Genomic DNA, 22,792 nt, shown 5'->3' with positions numbered 1-22,792 from the left:
AGTCCTTTAAGAAGGATGCTGTATGCACATGGCTTCCCTTGTAGAATCCCAGGAACTTCCAATTTCTCTCACACAGATTAACAGTACCAAGCACCATTAACAAACTACAGTTCCCTCGATTCTTTGGAGGAAGCCATGTGCTTTAAACATGTGTTGAGTGTGCTTAAATGTATGTGTGTAATTGATCATAGATGCCAGACGATGGAGTGGAGAAGGAGTAAGCGGAAAGGTGCAATTTAGACAGATTTGTGCTATGTGGAGCACCATCAGGGGAAAAAAAGGCATTTGAGAGAATGGTTTAAAAAGAAAAACTCCACAGTTAACATTGTAATAGTTTGTGGTCAGCATAAAAATGTGGCAGTCTTTAGTAAAAAAAATTGAGTTGAGCACTCCTGAATTATATCCTTCCGATACTGACTTTTTCTTCTCTTGATACACTGCAAGGCCAAAATGCGATGAGTAAGCAGAAGTAGGCAGGAGCAAAACTGCCTGCTGAATATTGACTGTTATGAAGACAAATAGTTGAACACCCTGAAATATATGTGGAGCTTGTGATAAATGTAATTTGCACGTTATATTCATTTCTAGACTGTATTCAACCAGTCTACAAGGAAATAATTAATTTAAGAAAACCCCCAGATGGAGTATTAAAGAGATTTCTACTAAAATTATTTTCTAGACAAAAAGAGCTTAATTTATTTTGCAGTTGGTATGTAGGCAATGCTGCCAAAACATCATAAAACAACCAGCAAAATTGCTGTATAAATATGGAAATTTCTATTATTTTTATTCTCGTTATTTTACTGTTGGGTATTTAGCAGTATTTTACACGCTTTGGGGAACAGAAAAGAAGCCTATTTGTTTTTCAAAATCAATAAACAAAATGTCCTTGCTGTGAAACCAAAGAACTGAATGGTTTGCAGTCTTGCATTAAAAAGAAGAAGATGCATTTTGGGTCCTAAAGGATGTTCTTTAGGGTAATACTTGTAAATTGAACAGGCTGAAAACAACCAATAGAAACTTCTCAGATAAAATATTACGCTGTTTGTACAGAAACTTTTATCCAATAGTACTAGAAGATCACCTGTCATCTAGGTGCTAATAGTTAAGTGTAACATGGTATATATACTTCCAGCATCAAAAAAAGACCTAACACCACCGTCAGTCACCATGCTCAATTATTACTGGTAACTCCACTGCCATTCACAACAGAGTTCCCATAGCATTAGATGGTTTATTTATACATAAATATTACCTGAGCCAATATACCATATTTTCCGGCGTATAAGACGGCTGGGCGTATAAGACGACACCCCCCCCAACTTTTCCAGTTAAAATATAGAGTTTGGGATATACTTGCAGTATAAGACTATCCCTCTTCCAACGCACACCAAATAAAAATAAAAAAACCAGTCTCCAGTCCGGTTCAGAAATCCGCTCCACGTCTCAGTGACCGGGGGCTTCTGGGGCCAATTTTCAAGCGTATTTCTGCTTCATCTAGAGAGTTTGGTGTCCTCTGATTTAATTTGCTGTCGTTTTATCCTTTGGTGGGGAGTTGCTGCAGGAACTGCTGCTGTAGCTGGCGTATAAGACAACCCTCGACTTTTGAGAAGATTTTCCTGGGTTAAAAAGTAGTCTTATACACCAGAAAATACAGTAACCCTACAGGGTCTTATTTCTATATAACAACAGCCTTGGATTCAAACAGAAATCAGTCATTGCTCTACTTCTCTTCCTTCCCAGCCTGCAGCTTTTGCATCTAGGGTCACACCCTAAAATTCTGGCTTTATCTGTTGAGGGAAGGGGTCCCTACGCATTTGCCATCTTGCAAAAGCCCTTGATCCTTGGTTCTCTTAATGGCCCATCACCCAGGATGCTAACCTGGCTTGAGCTTTTAACACTTGCTGGATCCAGGAGTTAGAAGTCTGGCACCCAACTTAACACCTTTATTACAATTGGTTACAGAACAGGAAGCAGAGTAGGAGCAGAGAATTATCCCAACAGAAGGGTGCAGAAAGTGGAGACCCTAAAGGTCTGGTACTGGGACCTGTGGCTTACAACTTGTTTATAAATCACCTAGAGTTAGGGGTGAGTAGTAGGGTGCCTGAATTGTTCAGGATGGTTAAATAAAAAAGGGATTGTCAGGCACTCCAAAAAGAGATCTTTAAACTGGGTGAATGAGCAGTAAAAGGCAAATGCAGTTCAATGTAAGCAAGTATAAAGTGGTGTACACTGGGGCAAAAAAAATCCTGATTTCATCACATGTATGCTAACGTGGTCTCAACTGATGGCGACAGCCCAGGAATGAAACACTGGGGTTGTAGCGAAAAAGTTGAATTCAGTGTTAGTGATCATTAGGAAAGGGAATGAAAACGAAACTGCCAATATCATAATACTATGGCACAGCCACACTTGGAATACTGTTCTCAGTTCTATTCATCTCAGAAAAGGATTTTGTTGTTGTTTGTTGTTGTTTAGTTGTTTAGTCGTGTCCGACTCTTCGTGACCCCATGGACCAGAGCACGCCAGGCACCTCTGTCCTCCACTACCTCCCACAGTTTGGTCAAACTCATGCTGGTAACCTCGAAAACACTATCCAACCATCTCGTCCTCTGTCGCCCCCTTCTCCTTGTGCCCTCCATCTTTCCCAGCATCAGTGTCTTCTCCAGGGAGTCTTCTCTTCTCATGAGGTGGCCAAAGTACTGGAGCCTCAGCTTCATGATCTGTCCTTCCAGTGAGCACTCAGGGCTGATTTCCTTCAGAATGGAGAGGTTTGATCTTCTTGCAATCCATGGGACTCTCAAGAGTCTCCTCCAGCATCATAATTCAAAAGCATCAATTCTTTGGTGATCAGCCTTCTTTATGGTCCAGCTTTCACTTCCATACATCACTACTGGGAAAACCATGGCTTTAACTATACGGACCTTTGTTAGCTTCGAGAACACTGTCCAGCCATCTCGTCCTCTGTCGTCCCCTTCTCCTTCTGTCCTCCATCTTTTCCAGGGAGTCTTCTCTTCTCATGAGGTGGCCAAAGTATTGGAGCCTCAGCTTCACGACCTGTCCTTCCAGTGAGCACTCAGGGCTGATTTCCTTCAGAATGGATAGGTTTGATCTTCTTGCAGTCCATGGGACTCTCAAGAGTCTCCTCCAGCACCAGAATTCAAAAGCATCAATTCTTCGGCGATCACAGTATAGTAGATCTGGAAAAGGTTCAGAAAAGGGCTCCCAAAATGATCGAGGGATTGGAGCAACTCCCCAGTGAGGAAAGCTTAAAAAATTTGGAGCTTTTGAGGTAACCATGAACATGATAAAGAGTTGATAGAGAACTTCCCTCCCTCTCTTCAGAACTTCAGTGGGTCTACTCTTGAGTAGGAACTGGCTGACCACCAACCATAGGAAGGCTGGTTACTTGGGACACTTCCAAACAAGCAGCACAAACGGAGCCAGAGGCTTCTTGCACTGCCGGGTAAAAGTCATCGCAACCACTGCACGCCTCCCACGGAACCCACACTTTCCCACCGCTTCCCTCGTAACGCAGCACCTTGCCTACGTCCTCCCTGCGCGCTTGCTGATTGGCCGCGACGCCCATCCCTCAAGGCGAGGAGAGAGAGGCGGCTCCCGGAGAAGAGACTCCACCCAACCAGCTCGTGTGCCCTTTCCCTGCCCCCGCCGCGGATTCTCTCACGGCCCTGCTCGCCCCAGAAGCTCCTCCCTCTTTTGCGTCACTCACCTCCCCCGCCCTCGGGCACCGCCCACTTTGCCTACGAATTCGAGGTTGGCAGGGGAGGGGAGTTTTTTTTTTTTGAGGGGGAGGGGTGGGGGTTGAAGAGAGAACAACAAAAAAAAAAGCCCTCCTCATGGCCGGCTGGCTCGTGGGCGCGTCTCCGCCCACTTCGGCGTAGCCCCGCCCCTCCCAGGCCGCCGGCCGGCGCAGCTAACTGCGGCCGTTGCCTGCGAGGCGGGGCAACGGGAGCGAGGCGGGAGGCCGCCTCCGCTTGCCGCCGCCGCCGCCACAGGGGTGACTTCCGCCGCTGGTCCCTCACCTCCCGGCAGTCTTTCGCCCTCTCTCTCTCTCTCTCTCCCATCTTTCCCTCAGGAGAGGCGACGGCTCCGTGGCGCCTGTTGTCGACCCCGCGAAAGCGCCGTCCGCCCTCTTTTATTTCCCTGCGCCGGCCAGGAGCCGCGGAGACTCCTCCCCTTCCCTCTTTCCTCTCTCTCTCTCTGCCTTTCTCGCCTCCCTTCGCCCGCTCGCCGCCTCAGCAGCAGCGCCAGCAGCAGCGCCACCTTCCTTCCTTCCTCCTCCTTCTCTTCCCTCCCGGTTCCTGCTGCCCCCGCGAGGCACCTGCGCCCCTCCCCCTCCTCCTCAGCCGCCGCCACAGCGAGAGAGAAGGACAAGGCCGGAGTCGGCCGCGACCTCTCCCCGCGCGCGAGACCTCCCTCCTTCCCTCAAGGTACGGCCGCCTCACGAGAGCCAGGCGCGCGCGGGTGTGTGTGATGGGGCCGGGTTGGCGGTTGGCGGCGCGGGGTTCCTGTGGAGGTTTGTGGAAAGGGGGGGGGTCCTCCTCCTTGAACGGTACACAATGGGAGGTGGAGAAGGTGGTGGTAGAAATATGGCCGTGGCGGGATTGGGGCCCTGCCTCGCCTGTTGGATTGGGAGGCATGTTGCTTTTGTGAGGAGAAGGGTGGAGTGTTGTATGTGTGTGTGTGTTTTTTTTATGGGGGGGAAGGGGGAATCTCGTACCTTGCGGGTGGCTGGGACTCCCGGAGCCTGTTTTGTGTTTCCACAAGGGAGGTTCGCTCCGAAACCCGCGTCCCAACTGGAGCTTATAAGGGTGGGGACAACGAGCGCTATCTATATACGTGGGTTTCATCGCCGTGAGTCAGTCTGTTGTTGTGCTGTGTATGGGAGTGTGGTGTGATTTCCATCCCCCCCCCACCATCAGTGTGCGTATTTTGTGTGTGTGCATGTGGGGGTGGAATTGTGTGTATGTGCATAATACATGAGGGTAGCAGTGGTACGTACACACACACACACACACAGGCACACAGACTGGCGCATCTGCCCATCGCCTTGCGGAGGAGTGTTAATGGGGGTGGGAGGCAGGGGCGACGAGGGCGAAGGCTAGCGGGGTTGCCTGCTCCTCCAACCAGAAAGCAGAAGGGAATTAGCAACCTAATCTCTTCCCTAGGAGGGACCAGCCCTTAACAGACGGGATTTATTACCACGATGCCGCATGTGTGCGGTTTGTGTTGCTGTGTGGTGGTGGTGGTTGCCTTTCCCTTCCCCACCTCCCCAGTATACAAAGGTAGGATGGTCCATGTGGATGGCCGAGCCTTGTACTTGAATGCAATGCCCATTTCCTGTAAGGCCCATATTTATTCTTTCTCGGCTGCTGGGCATTTTCCGTAGCTGCAAATAATTGATTGCAGCCTTGTAAACAATACTTAAGAGGTCTCTTTTCTGTAGGCCTGCTCCTATGCCTCTGCTTGGAAGATTGGTTAATTAAGCTACTGTGCTGGCTACTGAATAGTCAGTAAGAGCGAATGGCAAACACTATAGGGTACTTAAGGTGAATATTTTATTTCTCCCTCAAAAGTTTATACGCTTTAAATGCAGCATGGGTTCAGCTGAAGGCCTGTCCAATTAAAAATTTCTACCTGTAATTTTTGCATGTCATATACCTCAGTGCATAAAAACTTTGTGTGAAATGTCAAGCTGGCTTAAAGACTACTTCTTTGTCTTTTGAAAAAGCTTCAGTCCTCAGTAATTTACTTGCTGTATGTGGGATCTCAAGAAATACCAGAAATCAAAATAATACATTCTTATCAAACAATTATACAGATAAATATCAATTATGGATTTTCCTTTTGCTTAGTGCTAGGGCTTCTTTGTGCATATCATTTTTTTGCTCTTACAAGTTATGGAGCTGCCTTGCATATTTTCTGAAACTGATGCTTTAAAAAATTGAGGGTATTCTGGTGAAAGTGTAGCATGAAGTAATCTTGAAAAGTAATGGTTGAGTCAATTCTGCAGAACAGATACTAGCACTAGAGTCTTGGAATAATGAAACTTTGGCCTGTAGTTCTCACATAAAACCATGGTTTATTAAACTATAGTGTGGCATTATGTGTTAATCCTGCCCAACAGCTTAAGTATGGTTTGTTTGCTGCCAACAAACCACAGTCAGAATCTATGGTTGGCTTGTGAACTTTGGTGTGATTCAACTATGGCTGGGTGTTACATCCGAACCCATCACTCTCCTCTAACTTTGGCTTGTTTCATCACCTCACCTCAAATGCTCACCAAACTACAAAGGCATGAAGCAAGAGCAACTGGAAAGCAATCTGAACTTTGTAGAAACTAGACAGTTGGACAGTACAGTCTTGGTGAAGCTTTTCCCAGAATTATATTTTCATACAAGAAGAGGCTTGGCCATGCAACAGTGACATAAGAAACTAGTAGTATTTTAAGAAAACAACTTCTAGGGACTACCTGATCTCAGATGAATCCACCCATGGGAAAGATTCATCCTGGTTGCTAGGGGAAAAGGAAGGGTAAACTATGGTGATTCTGAGGACTAGGAAATAAGACAGAAGCCTCTAAAGTGCACCCAATGCGAATTGAAAACAGCACCTCTTTAGGACCCCCCATCAGCAATTCTTGTTGCCTTGGAGTCAAATAACTTGCTTATCATCACAGCTCTGACTTCTCATTGGCTAAAAACATTGTCAGGCAGGCTCACCTCACAGTAATTGCTTAGAAGAATACTTGCTGCATAACTTAATTTTTCTACAAAAGGGTTCAAGCAAAACTTTGCTGTTGCCTATCATTCAGTGTGTGTAAGTGAAATGTCATAGTCAGGTTTTTTTGTCCAGCTCTCATCCATAGTGATTATTTATCTCTTTGTCTCACCCCCCAAGTTATGATTTAGCTATAGAATTCTGTGCACGATATTCACCTGGAGTAAGTACAATTGAACTCATTAGGACTTCTCAGTAGACATGCATAAGATTGTTAGCTTATTAACATTTCCAGAAACTACCTCTGCATACTGCTGACTTTGGTAGGCATGCTAATCTTATTTGTATGGAGAAATGAGTGAGAGCTTCAGATCTACAGAGATCTCATTCGACACATGCAGACATATACATCATAAAAACCCACTTGAATCATTGTATTGTATGCTATTGTAAATATCGACTCTGTAGAGTGCCAGAAATGCTAAAGTGCCAATGTATATTATTAAATACTTTATATTTTCTCTGCGTGCATTTATTATCAACATATTGCTATGATGATAGTTCTGAATCACAATTTTCTATATGAGTTAACTTGTGATTTACTTATTTTTAGAAAAAGCATTATTTAGAATAGTAACAGAGAAGCTTAATATTTGCCCATTGTTTGATCGCTGCATAGGCAGATCAGTGGTGGACAGAGTGCTGGGATTAAATGTGGCAAATTAACTGAAATCACTTGACAACTTTGAGCCTAAACCAAATCAGAACGCTATTGTAAGGCGGAATTGCCACTGCGCTCCTTATGTAAAAGGACAATGTTTACATTCCATAAATGTACGGAATACACCACATACACCATGATACAGTTGAAAAAGTAGGCTACTTACCAGTAGAAAGGCATGCCTGGCCTAATGGAATATTCAATGATTGATAAGTGTTTCACCCAGAAGAGTGTGTCACACTGGCTTGCTTAAAGTGGCATGACGCTAAGTGATGGCAGAAGGCCCATGTCTTCCAAATATATGATCTGTTCCCTAACTACATTTAAAGTGTGTGCAATGTAATGTAATGCAGTGTTAGGGCATGTGTGCTGCTGAACCATTCTGCCACATACAACTCTTACCTCTACAGCTTGTAACATACCACTCTCAGGTTTAGAGTTTTCCTTCCCAGTGGAACTCCAGTGCTGGATAAATTCAAGGGGAAAGGTGCTGAAATAGGGAGATGTCCAAGTGTGTGTGTGTGTGTGTGTGTGTGTGTGTGTGTGTGTTTTTTTCAGTACCTCTGTCTGTAGGTGGTGTTAGACTAGTGGTTCCCAAACCTTTCCCCCATAGGCCATTTGAAACTTGCTGAGGGTCTTGGTGGACCACTTAATGATTTCTGCCTGTTGTAGCAATTGCAATGCACTGTGCTAGATGCTGTATGATTTCTGATTTTATTTTTATTGCTTTTATTAGTTATATACTGTACAGATAACCCACAACTTATACGCATTTAACTTGTGCAATTTCAACTTTACACGGTTGAAGACCAGCTGGTTGAAATCACACAAATTAAATGCATGGAAGGCGGAGGGCTTAAAATGCTCTTTTTTGTGCAGGGTTTTCCTGGACTGGAAAGATCTTTTAAGGTCTCATACTTGCTTACTGGGCTCTGAGAGGCTTCTGTGAGACCCTGTGAGATATTTCAGAGCTTGGTGAGCAAAGCAGAGAGCTTAAAAGTGCTCTGTGATGCTTGGGGTGGGGGTAAGACCTGCTAGGTGTGCTAGCTGTGGAAGGTAAGATGCTTGTGTGGGAGCAGTTCCAAGGAGTTGTTTTTGACTATATGCGATTTTGGCACCCCAGAACCTAGCCTCCGTGAAAGTTGTGAGTTACCTGTATTGCCTTTCATAGAATCAAAATTGTAATATAATAAAAAAACAATATAAGCAATTAAAGTACATTTAAAATCAATGTGAGTACAGTGGTACCTTGGTTTATGAACGTAATCCATTCCGGACGTCCGTTCTTAAACTGAGCCGCACTTTCCCTAATGAGGTCTCCCGCCGCCACCGCCCTTCCACCGTTCGGATTCCATTCTTAGACCGAGGTAAAGTTCTCAAACTGGGACACTATTTCCGGTTTTGTGGAGTTTGTAAACCGAATCTTTCTTAAACTGGACTGTTCTTAAACCAAGGTACCACTGTATTGAATGTACTGTATGTACTAGTCTTCAAACACAAATCCACAGGCACACCACAGACCACCTGAATGAAGCTTAATAGTTCTGAATCACCATTTTCTATGAACCTGGATAGCAGTCATGACTAGAAGCAGTTGATAGGATTATCCCTCATGAATTCTATGACTACCTTTTACAGCAATTTACTAATGGCTAACACCATGTACTGTGGCAGTGAATTGCATAAATTATGCGCTGTGTGACGATATACTTCATTTTGTCTGTTCTCATTCCATGTTTAGTCAGTTTCATTGTATGGCCCCTGAGTCTAGTATTATGAGGGAGAAACATCCTTTTTATCCACTTTCTCCATACATGATTTTATGAATTTCTCTCATAACCATCCCATTTTCATTTCCCCCATGTAGCCTTATAGGGCTGTTGATTCAGCCCTCAGATACTTTTGGTTGGCTTTTTCTATACTTTTTCTACTTATACAATATCTTTTCTGAGAATGTTGTGACCCAAACTGTACATTATGTTCCAAGGACTGCATGGCCACACTATAACTTTGTATAAAGGGTTTTTGTTACTAGCAGTTTTGTTTTTAATCGCTTCCTAATAGCTTACATAGAGTTTGCATTTTTCACAGTTGCCACACACACACACACACACACACACACACACACACACACACAAAGGTAACATTTTCATTGAGCTATCTATCATAACCCAAAGAGCTCTTCTATGATAAACCACTGCAAATTCAGACCCTATATGTGAAGTTAGGATCTCTGCCATCTGTATCACTTTACTCTTTCTTTGAACTGCATTTTAACTTGTTTTGGTTCTGTTCATTTCATATAGTTCAGAGAGATCCTTTCTGAGCTCTTCTTAGTTAGCCAGATTTGTGGGTGACACTACATTATTTGGAGAAACAAAAGCTAAATCACTACTAATTTTTAACTCCAGTTTGTTTATGAACATATTTAAAAGCACTATTCCTAATACAGGTCATTGATTCACTCCACTAATTGCATCCTTTCACTGTGAATACTGTACATTTATTACTACTCTTTGGTTTCTGTTCTTCAGCCAATTCCTAGTCCATACTGGTGAATTTAGTCAGGAGCCATTGGCGAGAAACCTGGTCAGAAGCTTTCTAAAAATTTAAGTATGCATTGTGTACTGGATCATACTTATCAACAAGCTTTTTGACGCTCTCCAAAGAACCATAACATATTAGAGAGACAGTACTTAGTAGAAACCATGGTGATTGTTTTTCAGCAGGACTTGTTCGTTTATATGCTTGATCATTTTAAATGTTTTCCATCAGTTTATCTGAAATTGGTGTTAATCTGACTAGCCTGTAATTTCCTGGCGCTCTCTTTAAATATTATAGTTGTATTGACTCCCTTCTAGACCTATGAAATGGAAGCTGATTTTTAGTGACAGTGGGTGGAATTCACTTGTGCCCTTCACTTTGCAGAAGAGCTTTTGATTCATTGGACACCTCTGGTAACAGGGTGGGGGTGAGTCAATTTTTGTCAATTCTTTCTTCCTCCTAGAGTCCTCTCCATCTCCTTGGGGCACCCTTTCATAACAACGTAGAATATGTTGCAGAAGGTTGCATGAGAAAGTGGGAATTGGCAAAATTTGCCTCCCCTTTTCCATTAGTAGGGGCCTCTGATAGTTCCAAGAGCCTTCCACTCATAGAAGGGCACAGGTGAAAATATGCATTTCCAAATGCAACTAGGCAGGTGGCTAAATGTACTATGTATTTGTTCATAATACTCAATTTTTGTGGAGACATCGGCAAATAGAAGCAAGTCAAGGTATATAGGGAGTCCAAAGTATGACTGTTTAATAATCCATACTTCCTGTGGAAAATATATTTATTGTTCGTGTGTTTTTCAGTATCTGCCACATGGATTTGAGTAGTCACAGCATCAAAATTGCTTTGGATTGATTGCTTATGTTAAATTCATTCTTTTTTTCAGAATTCATCTATGAATAAAACAATGTGTGAATTGTGATGGGGGGAAATGTATCAATATTGGAACATTATATTGGGTAAGTGTGACTTATAAATTCTGTCTCTTTATAAGGAATTATGGTCAGGTGTAAAAATTAGTGATTGCTTTAGATCACATGTGTGCAGGCCTTAAGTGTGATCCACTGTGGGTGACCAAGCTGCCCCCCCAAACTGAATTTTGCTATTAAGGGGGAGTGTGCCAAACAGAAGACACTTGGGAATTTTACTTGTCTTCCTCCCCATCGCAATCTAGCTCCAGATACACCCACTGGCATGATGCCTCCAGCTGCCTTTAGGAGCAAAAAAGTTTACCTCCCTTTTTATAGATCTGTTATTATTTTCTTTGTATATTTTTACTTTCCTCTTTTTAAATTTCTTTTAAAATCTTATTCCATTTATCCACCACATTTTCCCTTTTTCTTGTTAAATTTGGAAGATCTGAATCATGTCTAGCCCATCCTTTCTCAGCCTTTGGTCTCCATGTTGTTGGACTACAGCTTCCATCATCCCTCACAACTGTTCCTGCAAGGGTGATCGGGGCTGTAGTCCAACATTATTTGGGGATCCAAGGTTGAGAAAGTCTGGTCTAGGGTCTGGAGAATATGTATTAGGAGTTTAGGGGAGGGGAATTAAAATGAGCAGCCAACAGATGGGCTGCTTTCATTGTAAAAATTGTATACAGAGAAACAGCCAAGCAAAGTGAATTGATTGGAAAGAAGAGACACATTATTGTGTAATAGTTTCAGTATGATAGTAAGAAAAATCACTAGCTTTTGGATCTATGAAATTTGATGTTGGTTCTCATAACTTTCAGGAAGTGGTGTGCTGGAAAGGTGGAACTTTAACAAGCAATGCTTTGAAATGATGAAAAGTTCAGAGACAAATTTACTATGGAAAAAGCTGCATGATACTATAGTAATACTAGGAGAAATCCTAGGTGCCTTTAAAAAAAATCTGGTGTTGCCTAGGAATTTGAAATCTAGTTCCAACTCTAAACTGTTCCTTTTTACTTATATTGGCAATGAAATTAAAGTAATGATAAGCATCTGAAAATAGCATCAGAGCATCATAGTACTTCTATGGTGGTGGTGTTTTTCTTCCTCTTTTTCATATTTATTCTTTTTAAACAAGTGTTGATGTCAGTTGTTGATGAGAAATAGGTTATTTAACATTTAAAACTTGGAAACTCGTTTTCTTTCTTTTGGAATTATTGGTCTCTGCTTGTTACATTTTGATGACTCATTACTTCACATATCAGAATTCACTTTCCTTTCATCAAATGCCTGCTGCTTAGTTATTCAGCTTGTGGGTTTCATTCCAGTGGGATATGGCACTTTATAAACAGCACACTTTCCAGTGACAACAGGATAGAATTAGGGCTGTGGAAAAAAATGTAAGTTGTGCTCTACGTTGTTAGGCATTAAGGATTTATCCAGCTTGCTGTCAAGATACTTCTCTAAATTCACCTCCCTTTCTCCAGAGGCATTTGGGACACTGAGTTTGGCCTGGAGATTGATTTAAAGAGGTGACAAAGAGTATTGTTCAGGAGCTGGAGGTTCCTCATTCCCATTCTGGAGGACTCATCTAGAAGATAGATGTTCTGTAATTAGTATTTTGTTTTGTCTTGATTTAAATTGTTGTTGGCACCTGCCTGTCTTGACAGTGGAGTGCGCCCAGTGGGTGAGGGAGTCAAATCATTGTGTTAGCAGCATCAAAGTGACCTTTCCAGCGCTCAAACCTGGGGAGTGTGTATGGAGGTCCTGGGCTGCCCAGCAGCCTTGCTGATGTGGTCCAGAGCAGAGCAATCTGTTTGGCACCAGCTTGGTTGCAGAAGTTGCTGGAAGGAGAAGTAGAAAGCACCAGCCAACCGCCTTAAGGACTCCATTCTGGATATGTGTAGGGTCTATCCTGCAAGGCAGCAGAGGTTTAGGATCAGTTTTCCTTCTCCTAGATGGGCTCCCTTCCCAGGTTGAAGAGCCCCATCTGCCCCTCACTTCCCTCTAGCACATGCAGAAACTGCCTTCTTGACTGTTGGACCCACTATTGGTCTCATCCTCTCGGCATTTCTTTGCATGTAGGGGAATTAGTGTTTTAAAGTTAGTGTTTTAGATATTCAACTTTTTGGCAGTTTTTGACCCAAAAAGTCACTTGATCCAAGAGTGTTTTTGTAATAATTTTCTTTCACACTTGGTACTGCAGAATTTATGTATGTCCAACAGATTTTGTAATGTGAACATAAAGAATCCTTCTAAAATTATATTTTACAACATCTCAGACACCTTTTAGGAAAGGGAAAAAAATTAGTCCACAATAGAAAGCTTTGCACAAAGCGGGATAGAGGAGGACATTGAAATAATATATTACAGTGGTACCTCTGGTTGCGGATGCGATCCGGTTCGGAGCTCCAGTCTGATCCTGAGGTTTCTGCAACTGGAGGGACCACTTCTGCGCATGTGCGTGGGGTAGAGCACTTCTCCACATGTGTGTGTGGTGAAACCCGGAAAAAAATACTTCCGGGTTTGCTTCGTTTGCAACCTGAAGGATACGCAACTGAAGGTGTGCGTATCCAGAGATACCACTGTACTTTGTTGCATGCTATTGATGTTATTATTTAAAGCCTATTCTTGCTAGTTCTTGAAAATGTATTATTGCAACTTAAAGTGAAATAATAGTTCACTGTAGGCATTTTTATATAATGGCTCCATCAGTCTGATGGCTCAATCATTAAACAATTTTAGCAGATTTTTGCAACTTAGTCTTGGGGAGCTTTAGCTGCTCTTGGGATGTGCTATGGTGTGTGGTATGTCTACTTATTTAATGTGTTATTTTGATGTGCACTAATGTTGGAGCTCAGCACATTTCTAGAGATCAGTTTGAATTTCGTGACTTGTGTGTTTTAGACTTTACAAAGATTTATTAATTGGTTGTTCGCACCCGTATATTTTTGTTTGTAGATACTGTGTTGTAACATGTAGGTGATACATTTAACAACATGCACACAACTCTGATATTTTGTGAGTTTATTGTTGAACCAATAAACAGTAAACTTCTAATCATATGCTGTATGTAATTTATACATTTACCTGTATACCTTTGTCCTTACATGCTTGATTAATAAACGTTGTTGTTGTTGTTGTTGTTGTTGTTACAGAAGCACTTTAAAAACCAGTAAATGGTGCTGATAGAAGATCTACTGAGATTATATTTTCCTGTAACAACTACGAAGGAAAAATACTTTGCGAATGGGATGAATACACAAGCAGTGACTGCCAGCAGCAGCTTGCTGACTCACAGTAACTAGCTGGAGCACTTAACTAGTGATGTGTCCATTTCTACTTTACCCCATTTGAGCTTGCCTGTCTTGAAAGGGGAAAGAAGTTCAAAGTGGAGTACCGTAAACTTGATATGGATAGCAAAAAGAAAGACAAGGACAAACTGGATGATAGAATGGCAAGGCCTAGTGGACGATCAAGTCACAATCCACGAGGCAGCAGCTCTTCAAACTCTGGAGTGTTAATGGTTGGACCTAACTTTAGAGTTGGAAAAAAAATTGGATGTGGCAATTTCGGAGAGCTACGATTAGGTAAGATTCTGCTCATTTAAATGTAGATGCACATGCCTTTGAAACATTCAAGTCTGTATTGTATGTTAACTTTGTTTCATTTCAAAATAATGAGGTCTGTTCATTTAGACTATAGTACAGAATTATGACTGCTGTGAGTTACTATAGATTTGTCAGCATAGTGTAAAGGCAGTACATTTCTGATACCTTGGGAATGTAATTTTTGGACCCTTGAATGAATCCATGCCATATGCTGTGGTAGAAATATTCATTTGAGTACATAGATTGCAGGTTGGCTCTTTGGGTACAATATCGAATATTGAACTTTGGATCATTGGATCTTCCGTCCTCGTTGGTCTTGATTTGTGTTGAATTCCAGGAGTGGAAGTGGCATTCTATCTTTTTTTACATGTTGGCCCTTATTTTAATTGCTATGCATTTTATTTAATGAATGGGTAGGTTTGGACTTAACAGTATTGGATTAATACACTATTCATTCATTCATTCATTCATTCATTATTATTTTAAATAATAAGTTTTTTAAGCCTTGAGTCAGCATTGACGCAGTATGCTTCCCACTGCTTTCCTGGCCTGACCGTAGTATTTCTATTATGGTTTCTTTAAATCACTTTCCCCATTATGTTTGAAAAGGGGAACTGTAGCTCTGAGGTTTCCAATCTGTGGGCTGCGGACCCCTAGTGGGCCATGGAATTAATCACAAGTGCTCTGCAAAAGCCTGTGAAGACTGGGCATAAACTGAGCATCATGCTCTCATCCAAAAATGGGGAGGAGAGAGAGGGTGGCTGTACTGGCACCTGCCCTGCTGCTGCAGCCATGGCAACTTTTAACACGTAGAGTCCTAGGTCCCTTGCACTGGTGGCTGTGCAGGGCTGGGTAAGGGACTGGGCATTGTTCACACCTCTCTATTTATTTATTTACTTACTCACTCCTTCCTTCTCTCCTCCCTTCTCATTCTGTCTCTCTTATTTATTCCCTCCCATTATCTTTCTACCCCTCCTTGCCACCATTGCAGCCACAGTGTCCCCCTCCCGCCAGCATTCTTCATTGAAACAGACTGCCCCTTCCCAGCAGGCCCCTCTGGAGTGTGAGAGTGCATAGCACAAAAGCATCATAGGTGGTTCATGGACACCTATGTGAACCTTACTTTCAATAATCTTGCCCGAGTGTGCTGGCTTACCAGAACCACTTTTGTCTTTAAGACCAGTGACAAGACGGTCTTGAACTTGCTTGCCCTGGCCCAACTTTTGGAACGCAACACTGGAAAGTCTCTCTGCAGGTGCCACCATGTGCTAGCCACCATCTTCCACTCGTGAAAATTCCTCCCATTTTGCAGGTGGTTTTGAGACACTCTCCCCTCCACGATTCAGGTAGGGTTGTGTCTCAGAATCTCCTGCTGAAGAGGGTATTTTAACCATTTTAGCAATGCCTGCTGAAAGAAGGAAAGAAACTCTTTTTTAATAGTTCCCTGGCACATGACATCACTGCCCCCTCGGTAGTGGTGCAACCTGTGTCCTTTTGGGAGGCCCTGCTCTTTGGGGCAGTCCACCATGTGGGCCTTTGTGCCTGCAAGGCTGACATCACACCCCTACACGTAGTGCATATGGCAGTGTTCCAGTGTTCTCCCACTTCCTGCTTTACCCTGTTGCTATGGAGAGGTACGGTTCAGTGTCCATAATGTGGCACTCTCCAAGATTGTGGACCTGTGGGGCAAGGGCAGAACAATTAGCATACAGGTCCTCGTACTTATAAGGTTGGGACCTAGATTACTTTCCTTTGGGACACCCTTCAATTCTAGTTAGTAAAGTGACATTATTACAGTTCCCTGTTTCTCACATAATGGAGAAACTGTTTTAAAGAAATTGCAGAAGCAGCACAGGAGAAGAAGGGGCATGTAATCCAGTGCCCTTAATTAACTTGTGGTTTATTATGTCAGTATTGTTATGTCTGGACTAGTCAAATAACATGGTGCTAAATATATGTTAATTGCTATATTTCTAAGTTACTAGCTCAAAATTTTAGAAGCAGAATAATCATCACATTGGTTGTTCGAGCTTTTATTATAAATATAAGCACATACAATCAACAAATACAGTCTATGCAAAAAAGAAGGGAAAAAAGACCAACAAGTATTGTGTACTAATTTCATTTATATAAGCTGTGATCAGTTATCAAACTGGAGGTATGAGGAGACAATACTGATCATATTTGTACCCTTCTGTTTCTTCTCAATAACTTTGTGAAAGAAGTGATACTGAAACAGTCACACAGCCAAAGGCCACTGTGTGGCTTCCATGCCTCAGTATGGATTTTAAATTTAGGCACATCAAGTTTTGAGTGTATATACTTCACTATTGCTATGAAACATTTTATTGAAACAAATTTCATTTTAACGTCAGACTAGCAGGCTTATCCCACTTTTATTTTTTTTAGATGGCTGCCAAATTTGTTTCACATACATCTTTAAATTTATCTATGTCTTACGATTGGAAAAAGGAGTACTTTCTATAAAGTGGTCTTCTGTAATGAAATGAATAAGAGCAAGCCATACTGTCTAAGCACATGTGCCAGTGCCATCTGCATTGCAATAGTGCCTAAAAGAACATCTATCTCGGAAGCTGTCCTCATTATATTCCCAAACTGATTCTCATTTCACCAAATATAAAATGCAGGCTTCCCAACAAGTCCACAAATTACTAGCATGCTACTTATAAAAGGGGCTGACATCAGAGGGTCACACTTTATGCATAAGAAATAGGCCAAATAAAACTACAGGTTTATTTTTCATGCCAGGTGTAGAGAACAGTGGGGTTCCCTCTTCCACATCCAGCATAGAAGTGCATCCCACGGGATGAGACGAATAGCACATCCCTTGGTTTCCGTACTGAATTTGGAGAAGGGTACTTTTTATATTCCATGTCACATGCAAACACATGCAGGGGGCTACTAGTGAATGGGATAGAGCGTTCCATCTTTCTGTCTGGAAGCCCCTTTGAACTCTACACTGGATGTAGAGGCAGCAAAGTACTCTCCTCTAGGCCTAGCATTGAAACAGAAGAGGCTGCTGGAGGGAGGAAAGGACAGAGAGCTTCATCTCTCCTCCTTTAGACCACAACTCATTCATTCACTTGCATGTTGCCTATAATATGTTTTGTTTTAGTAAATATTTTTCTTCCTCATGTAAGACAGCACGAACCTATGCATATTATTGAGAAGCAAATTCCACTGTGTTCAGTGGAACTTGCTTCCTAGTAAATGTGTTTAGGTTTAGAAACTAAAAGCTTTAGTATATTTTTTTCTTCAGAGTATGATTAATGATAAAGCTAATGAAAGGGCTCTGCTCCAACTCCTTAAGGAGCTCCAGCTCCACATTTCTCATAACCTTTGAGGCTATGATTGAGCAGCTGCTCATGAAGCCAGGAAACAGCTGGCTCACCTATGCTACTTTCTACCATTTCTTAAAGAAGCCATGAGCCAATAAAATATTCTTTTCTGGTTCACAAAATTTCTCCCACTTTAACTGAAAAATACTTTGTTGACACACCAGTTAGCAAAAAAGAAAAACAGATTCATGACATCACATCAATAACATATGGATGTCCCAATCATATCAGTAGTCAGGGTTACATTATTTCTCCCACAGCCGTGCCATTAGCCCTCAAGGATGAAACTCTTGATGGTGGATACAACTATGAGCAAAATATTCATCTGTTACTGACACAAGAATAAGTCCAAGCAGTAGAGGGCCATGCTTACTTTTTGGCAGCTACAAAATTGTATTACTGAACCCAATATGACTATCATCTGAGATTATGGTTTATGGAGCAGGTGTCTGGGAGGAAAAATGAGTAACCCTTTTTTGATGATGTCAGCATTCATCTAGCCTCTTGCTTCATGCTAAAGGCTTCATAGTGATTCTAACTTATTGTTATTTATAGATAAAATAGCAAAGTGTTGTTGGTAGTGAAAGGCTTGATTATTATTTTTGTTGTTGTCTTGCCTTTCTATAAACCTCAAATAGCTTTAGGTTTTGACTATATGCTGAAACATCGATTAATGGAACATATAGTTAATAAACTAAATTTTGGAAGGGATGAACTTCAGTAGTTCTATCTAACATTAAAATATATGCTGAACTGGTCACTTATTTAAAATAATTGCCCATCAAAGTTAAGTGCTCCTGTAGATATGTCAATAAGTAGTGTCCCTGGGATTTTTGTTTTTGTACAGTGGTGCCTCGCAAGACGAAATTAATTCGTTCCGCGAGTTTTGTCGTCTTGCGATTTTTTTCGTCTTGCGAAGCACGGTGTCGGAAAAGTTTTGGAAAAGCTTCAAAAATACCAAAGTCTTCAAAAACCTCAAAAAAGGCTACCACACCGCGTGCTATGAGTTGCTCCTCGAAGTCAAGTCGCAACTGTATTAACGGTGTTAAGAAAAAGGAAACAAACTTGCAAGACGTTTCCGTCTTGCGAAGCAAGCCCATAGGGAAAATCGTCTTGCGAAGCAGCTCAAAAAACAAAAAACCTTTTCGTCTTGCGAGTTTTCCGTCTTGCGAGGCATTCGTCTTGCAAGGTACCACTGTACTCATAGATTGCACAATCGGGATGGACTTGTGATTGTAAAGTTGTGGAGTCTACTCTGTGTAACTGGACTAATGTTTCCTGTTTGAGTTGTTTTGTTGTCCTTATACTGTACTGAAACAATACAAATTATTGGGATAAAAAAGTGCTCCTCATTGACTTAGAAATATCCACATTTGTTTCAGTTCTAGAAATATAAAAGTAAATCCAGCAAAAATACAATTTATGATCATTGACAGTCTTGTCCTTTCAAGTTAAGCTACTCATGGAACAGTTAAGTGGCATAAACATTATTGGGAAAAGCAGGCAAAGTCTGTCTTTCTGTTGGAATTTGTAACTTTATGTTAATAAGTAAAGTGCAATGTTCTGATATTTTTACTTTACATTCGTCAGTGGAAAAAAGTAACCCCTCTCCTGTTGTTTAGGTAGAACTCTGCAATCCTTTAGCTACCTTTTGTGATATCTCTATATAATTTTAATTAAAGGGCAGCTAACTTACTAGGGAAAACTGTGTTGATATGAGTTGTAATTAAACACTTTAATCAAGGCTTTACAGTTTAAGAGGGTTATAAGGTCATTAACTTGTTTAGGTTTGCTTATTGTTCGTACTGGAATAATTTTCAGAAATTGTTTATGGTTGACTAAACAATTAATAAACATTGCATGCTCAGAATAATCAGTTAAGCTTCTTTAAACTGTATTGTATTTCATTGGTTGCATAGTTCATCATTGAGTGTTAATAAAATGCAGATACGATTATACAGTTACTATGCCTTGGATCCTAAATTGCCCCTTCATTTATGTAAGGCGGGGGGAGGGCAACTTGCAACAGATTCCTGTGCAGCCCCGTAAACCATTCCCAATTCTCATTCAATTTCCAAAATAGATTTTATAGCAGCACTGGTGTCTGCAAGTGGGGAGTGAAAGATCCCCCGTTCTGTGATCTTAGTTTCATTCACTGAATGAAAGCTAGAGTCTAAGCCTGTGTTTAGGTAAGCATTGTGATTTTCTGTGTGGTGTGATTTTCTGTGTGTGTAATTGTTAGTTCCCATCTGTACAAACTAAAAGAGGCTTTACTTCTTAAAGTAACAATTTTCAATGCTGAGAGATAAACAAATAGCTCAAGGAACAAGTGTGTGTCTGAAGCTGTCAGCTGCTGCACATTGGTTTTCTTTAAGTAGCTTTATTGTATTTAATACCCAGTGCAGATAGATAGTATACTAATAAAATGTTGATTTTTCATGGTCAATAAGAGTTTGACAGACTTTACATATTGAAGCAAATGGGCAAGTTCCACCAACTTTTTATTTCAATGTAGATGTTTTGCCATCTATATCTATATATACATATTACAGAGGTATGAAATCTGACATTCTTGTTTCTTATCTTTCAAGGAAAAAATTTGTATACAAATGAATATGTGGCAATTAAGCTGGTAAGTTGACATTAATTAATAATTACAAGCTCTTAGATTTTCATTAACTAAATAATGCTTGCTTTCAACAAGTTGTATCTAAAATGAAAGAGTTACAGGCCTTATTCAGAGATCGCACAGTTGCCAGCTACTTCCACTTTTCCATGATACAGCAAGTCATTTATTATTCAGTATACCAATGGTTAAAATACTTTTCATCAAACCTTTTTGCTAATATGTATAGTTTAATATTTTCAAGCTACTTGTTACTACTCAGATGACTGGCTCAGCACTGGCTTTGCACTCCAGTGGGCCCAGCATTTTTTCCAAGCAATTTTTGGCAACATGGAACACCAGCACATGCTCATTCCCTCTGCCACAGCCCTACAGGAAAATGGCAATTAATTTAACGTCTTGGTGATAAATACTAAAAAAAGAAACTTCTTGCTATTACAAAGCTCATACCTAAACAGATTATCTGGGTAGTTTCTCTCAGTGCTTTGAAAAACATGTGCAACCTTTTAAAATGTGTAATGTTTTACAGTATTATGTTTTTAGATACGCTGGAAGCCACCCACAGTGGCTGGGGCAACCCAGTCAGATGGGCATGGTATAAATTAATTAATAATAATAATTGACAATATGGCCTATGCTTCTGCTGACCCTTTCTAGTCAGTCTTGTCATTGGGTCAAGAGTGCCAGCATTTCACTGAAGATCTGTGTTCTGCCCCTTGTAGTATTGTTCCATATTTTCTAAGCTTTTTGGTTGCCTATGATTTGCTCCTGTTAAATGCTTTATTTAGTGTTACTGATCTTTATATTTCAGCAGTGTTACTCTACATGGCATTGTATCTAATGCCTTGAGTTTTGGACATGCACATATTTGGGCACCCCCCCCCCGCCCCATTGTTAATAACCAAAGGGAAAGCACAGACGCTTTGATTTGTCCCTTGGCATTAGCTGTGTGATAAAATCTGGGGAGTTTGGCTGTGAAAGGAAATCATCTCTGTCTCTCCCTCTTCCTCCACCCTTTTACAGAAGTGGTGTCTGGTGAAAAGGTAGACTAGAAGAGATTCAGAAAAGGGGAGGGGAGTGGTCCTCCCTGTTTCAGAGGATCAAGGAAGAGAAAATAAATACTGTGTACATTGACCTAACGTGAGATTTTTATGTTAGGGGGCACTCAAAACAGTTGCTTGCCTTGGAAGAGGGATCACTTGGGGAAATTACTATTGCAATAGGTGCATGTTTGTGCCCATATGCTTTTCCTGGCTGCTAGTGGCTTGTGTTCCTTTGAAACTGTGATTTCTACGCCTGTAATTGCTAAATTAACAGCACCTCCAGACATTGCATATATTTTAATTCTGCCTTTGGCATCCAGTGTTTCTTCCTAATCCCAAAGAAACAGTTTTGAAATGGCAGTTCTATATGCAGTATGGAGTACAAATTAAAAGAGGTGTAAATATTGTATTATCAGTATTGCACTGTGATAAACGGATTTAAGAAAGTAAATATTGTCAAAGTCTCTTTTGGTTGAAAGAAAATTGGAAAGATATTTCTTCAGATAGCAGTCTTATTAACATTGTTGCGTTGAGAATTTGACTTTTAAAATCTAAAATCTTGGTCTCTTCAGGAGCCAATGAAGTCAAGAGCACCACAGCTGCACTTGGAATACAGATTCTACAAGCAGTTAGGATCTGGTGGTAAGTATAATTTAGCAAGTTGTAGCATAATGTGAAGTACTACAATAATGAGGATATAGATTGGTTAATAAAAGTCCCACAATTTGATATGTAAATATTTGTGCATTTTATCACTATTAATAGTCACAGGTACTTGCTACACAGTTCATTGAAGCTACATCTAGCATTAGCCTGATGACAACTTTCCGTTGAAATCGCTCAGATTTCTTTTACTCTGGCCAGCGTTCAGCATATGTGTTTACCCTATGGAAATACATTTTTCAGAGGAAAAACATCTGCCAGTGAAAGTTAGGTACCTCGATCCTTGCAAGGCTGCTTTGGAGAAAGTGTTGCTGAGATTTAATTCCAATATAGTATATAACATTCAGTTTGACCTTACGTGAGTAGTATAAAATGTAGCTCAGAGACCAAAGTGCAATACTTTGGTGAGGCAGCTGTGTTCAGAAAATATGCTTCTGCTGTTCTCCATGACCAGAACTGGGTGCAGACCTTACTGGCTGTCTTCTATGTGTGTATTTTATGCCTATCATTATGGAAATCGGTCCTAGGACAAGGTGCTACACAGTAGCTTATAATAAATTT

General features: G+C 41.2%; 1 protein-coding gene across 6 annotated transcripts in view; it reads left to right on the top strand.

Moving 5' to 3' along the window:
* Window positions 1–3,905: 3,905 nt before the first annotated feature.
* CSNK1G3 (casein kinase 1 gamma 3) overlaps window positions 3,906–22,792 on the top strand; it is a 48,353-nt gene continuing 29,466 nt past the window's right edge. For 3 of the 6 annotated variants that reach the window (XM_028749522.2, XM_077936096.1, XM_028749519.2), the window contains exons 1-5: window positions 3,907–4,451; window positions 10,902–10,974; window positions 14,088–14,519; window positions 20,491–20,531; window positions 22,141–22,210. In XM_028749522.2, the coding sequence (XP_028605355.1) occupies window positions 14,342–14,519; window positions 20,491–20,531; window positions 22,141–22,210 (289 nt within the window). In that variant the 5' untranslated portion in view covers window positions 3,907–4,451; window positions 10,902–10,974; window positions 14,088–14,341. Of the gene's footprint in view, window positions 4,452–10,901; window positions 10,975–14,087; window positions 14,520–20,490; window positions 20,532–22,140; window positions 22,211–22,792 lie in introns of all 6 variants that reach the window. The other 3 variants (XM_028749520.2, XM_028749516.2, XM_028749521.2) reach the window with 2 other exon arrangements.

Source organism: Podarcis muralis, chromosome 11 (genome assembly GCF_964188315.1).
Source record: "Podarcis muralis chromosome 11, rPodMur119.hap1.1, whole genome shotgun sequence".
In the NCBI taxonomy this organism is placed as follows: Eukaryota; Metazoa; Chordata; class Lepidosauria; order Squamata; family Lacertidae; genus Podarcis; species Podarcis muralis.
The sequence above is the reverse complement of the archived record's forward strand: the minus strand, read 5'-3'. Positions and strand labels throughout refer to the sequence as shown.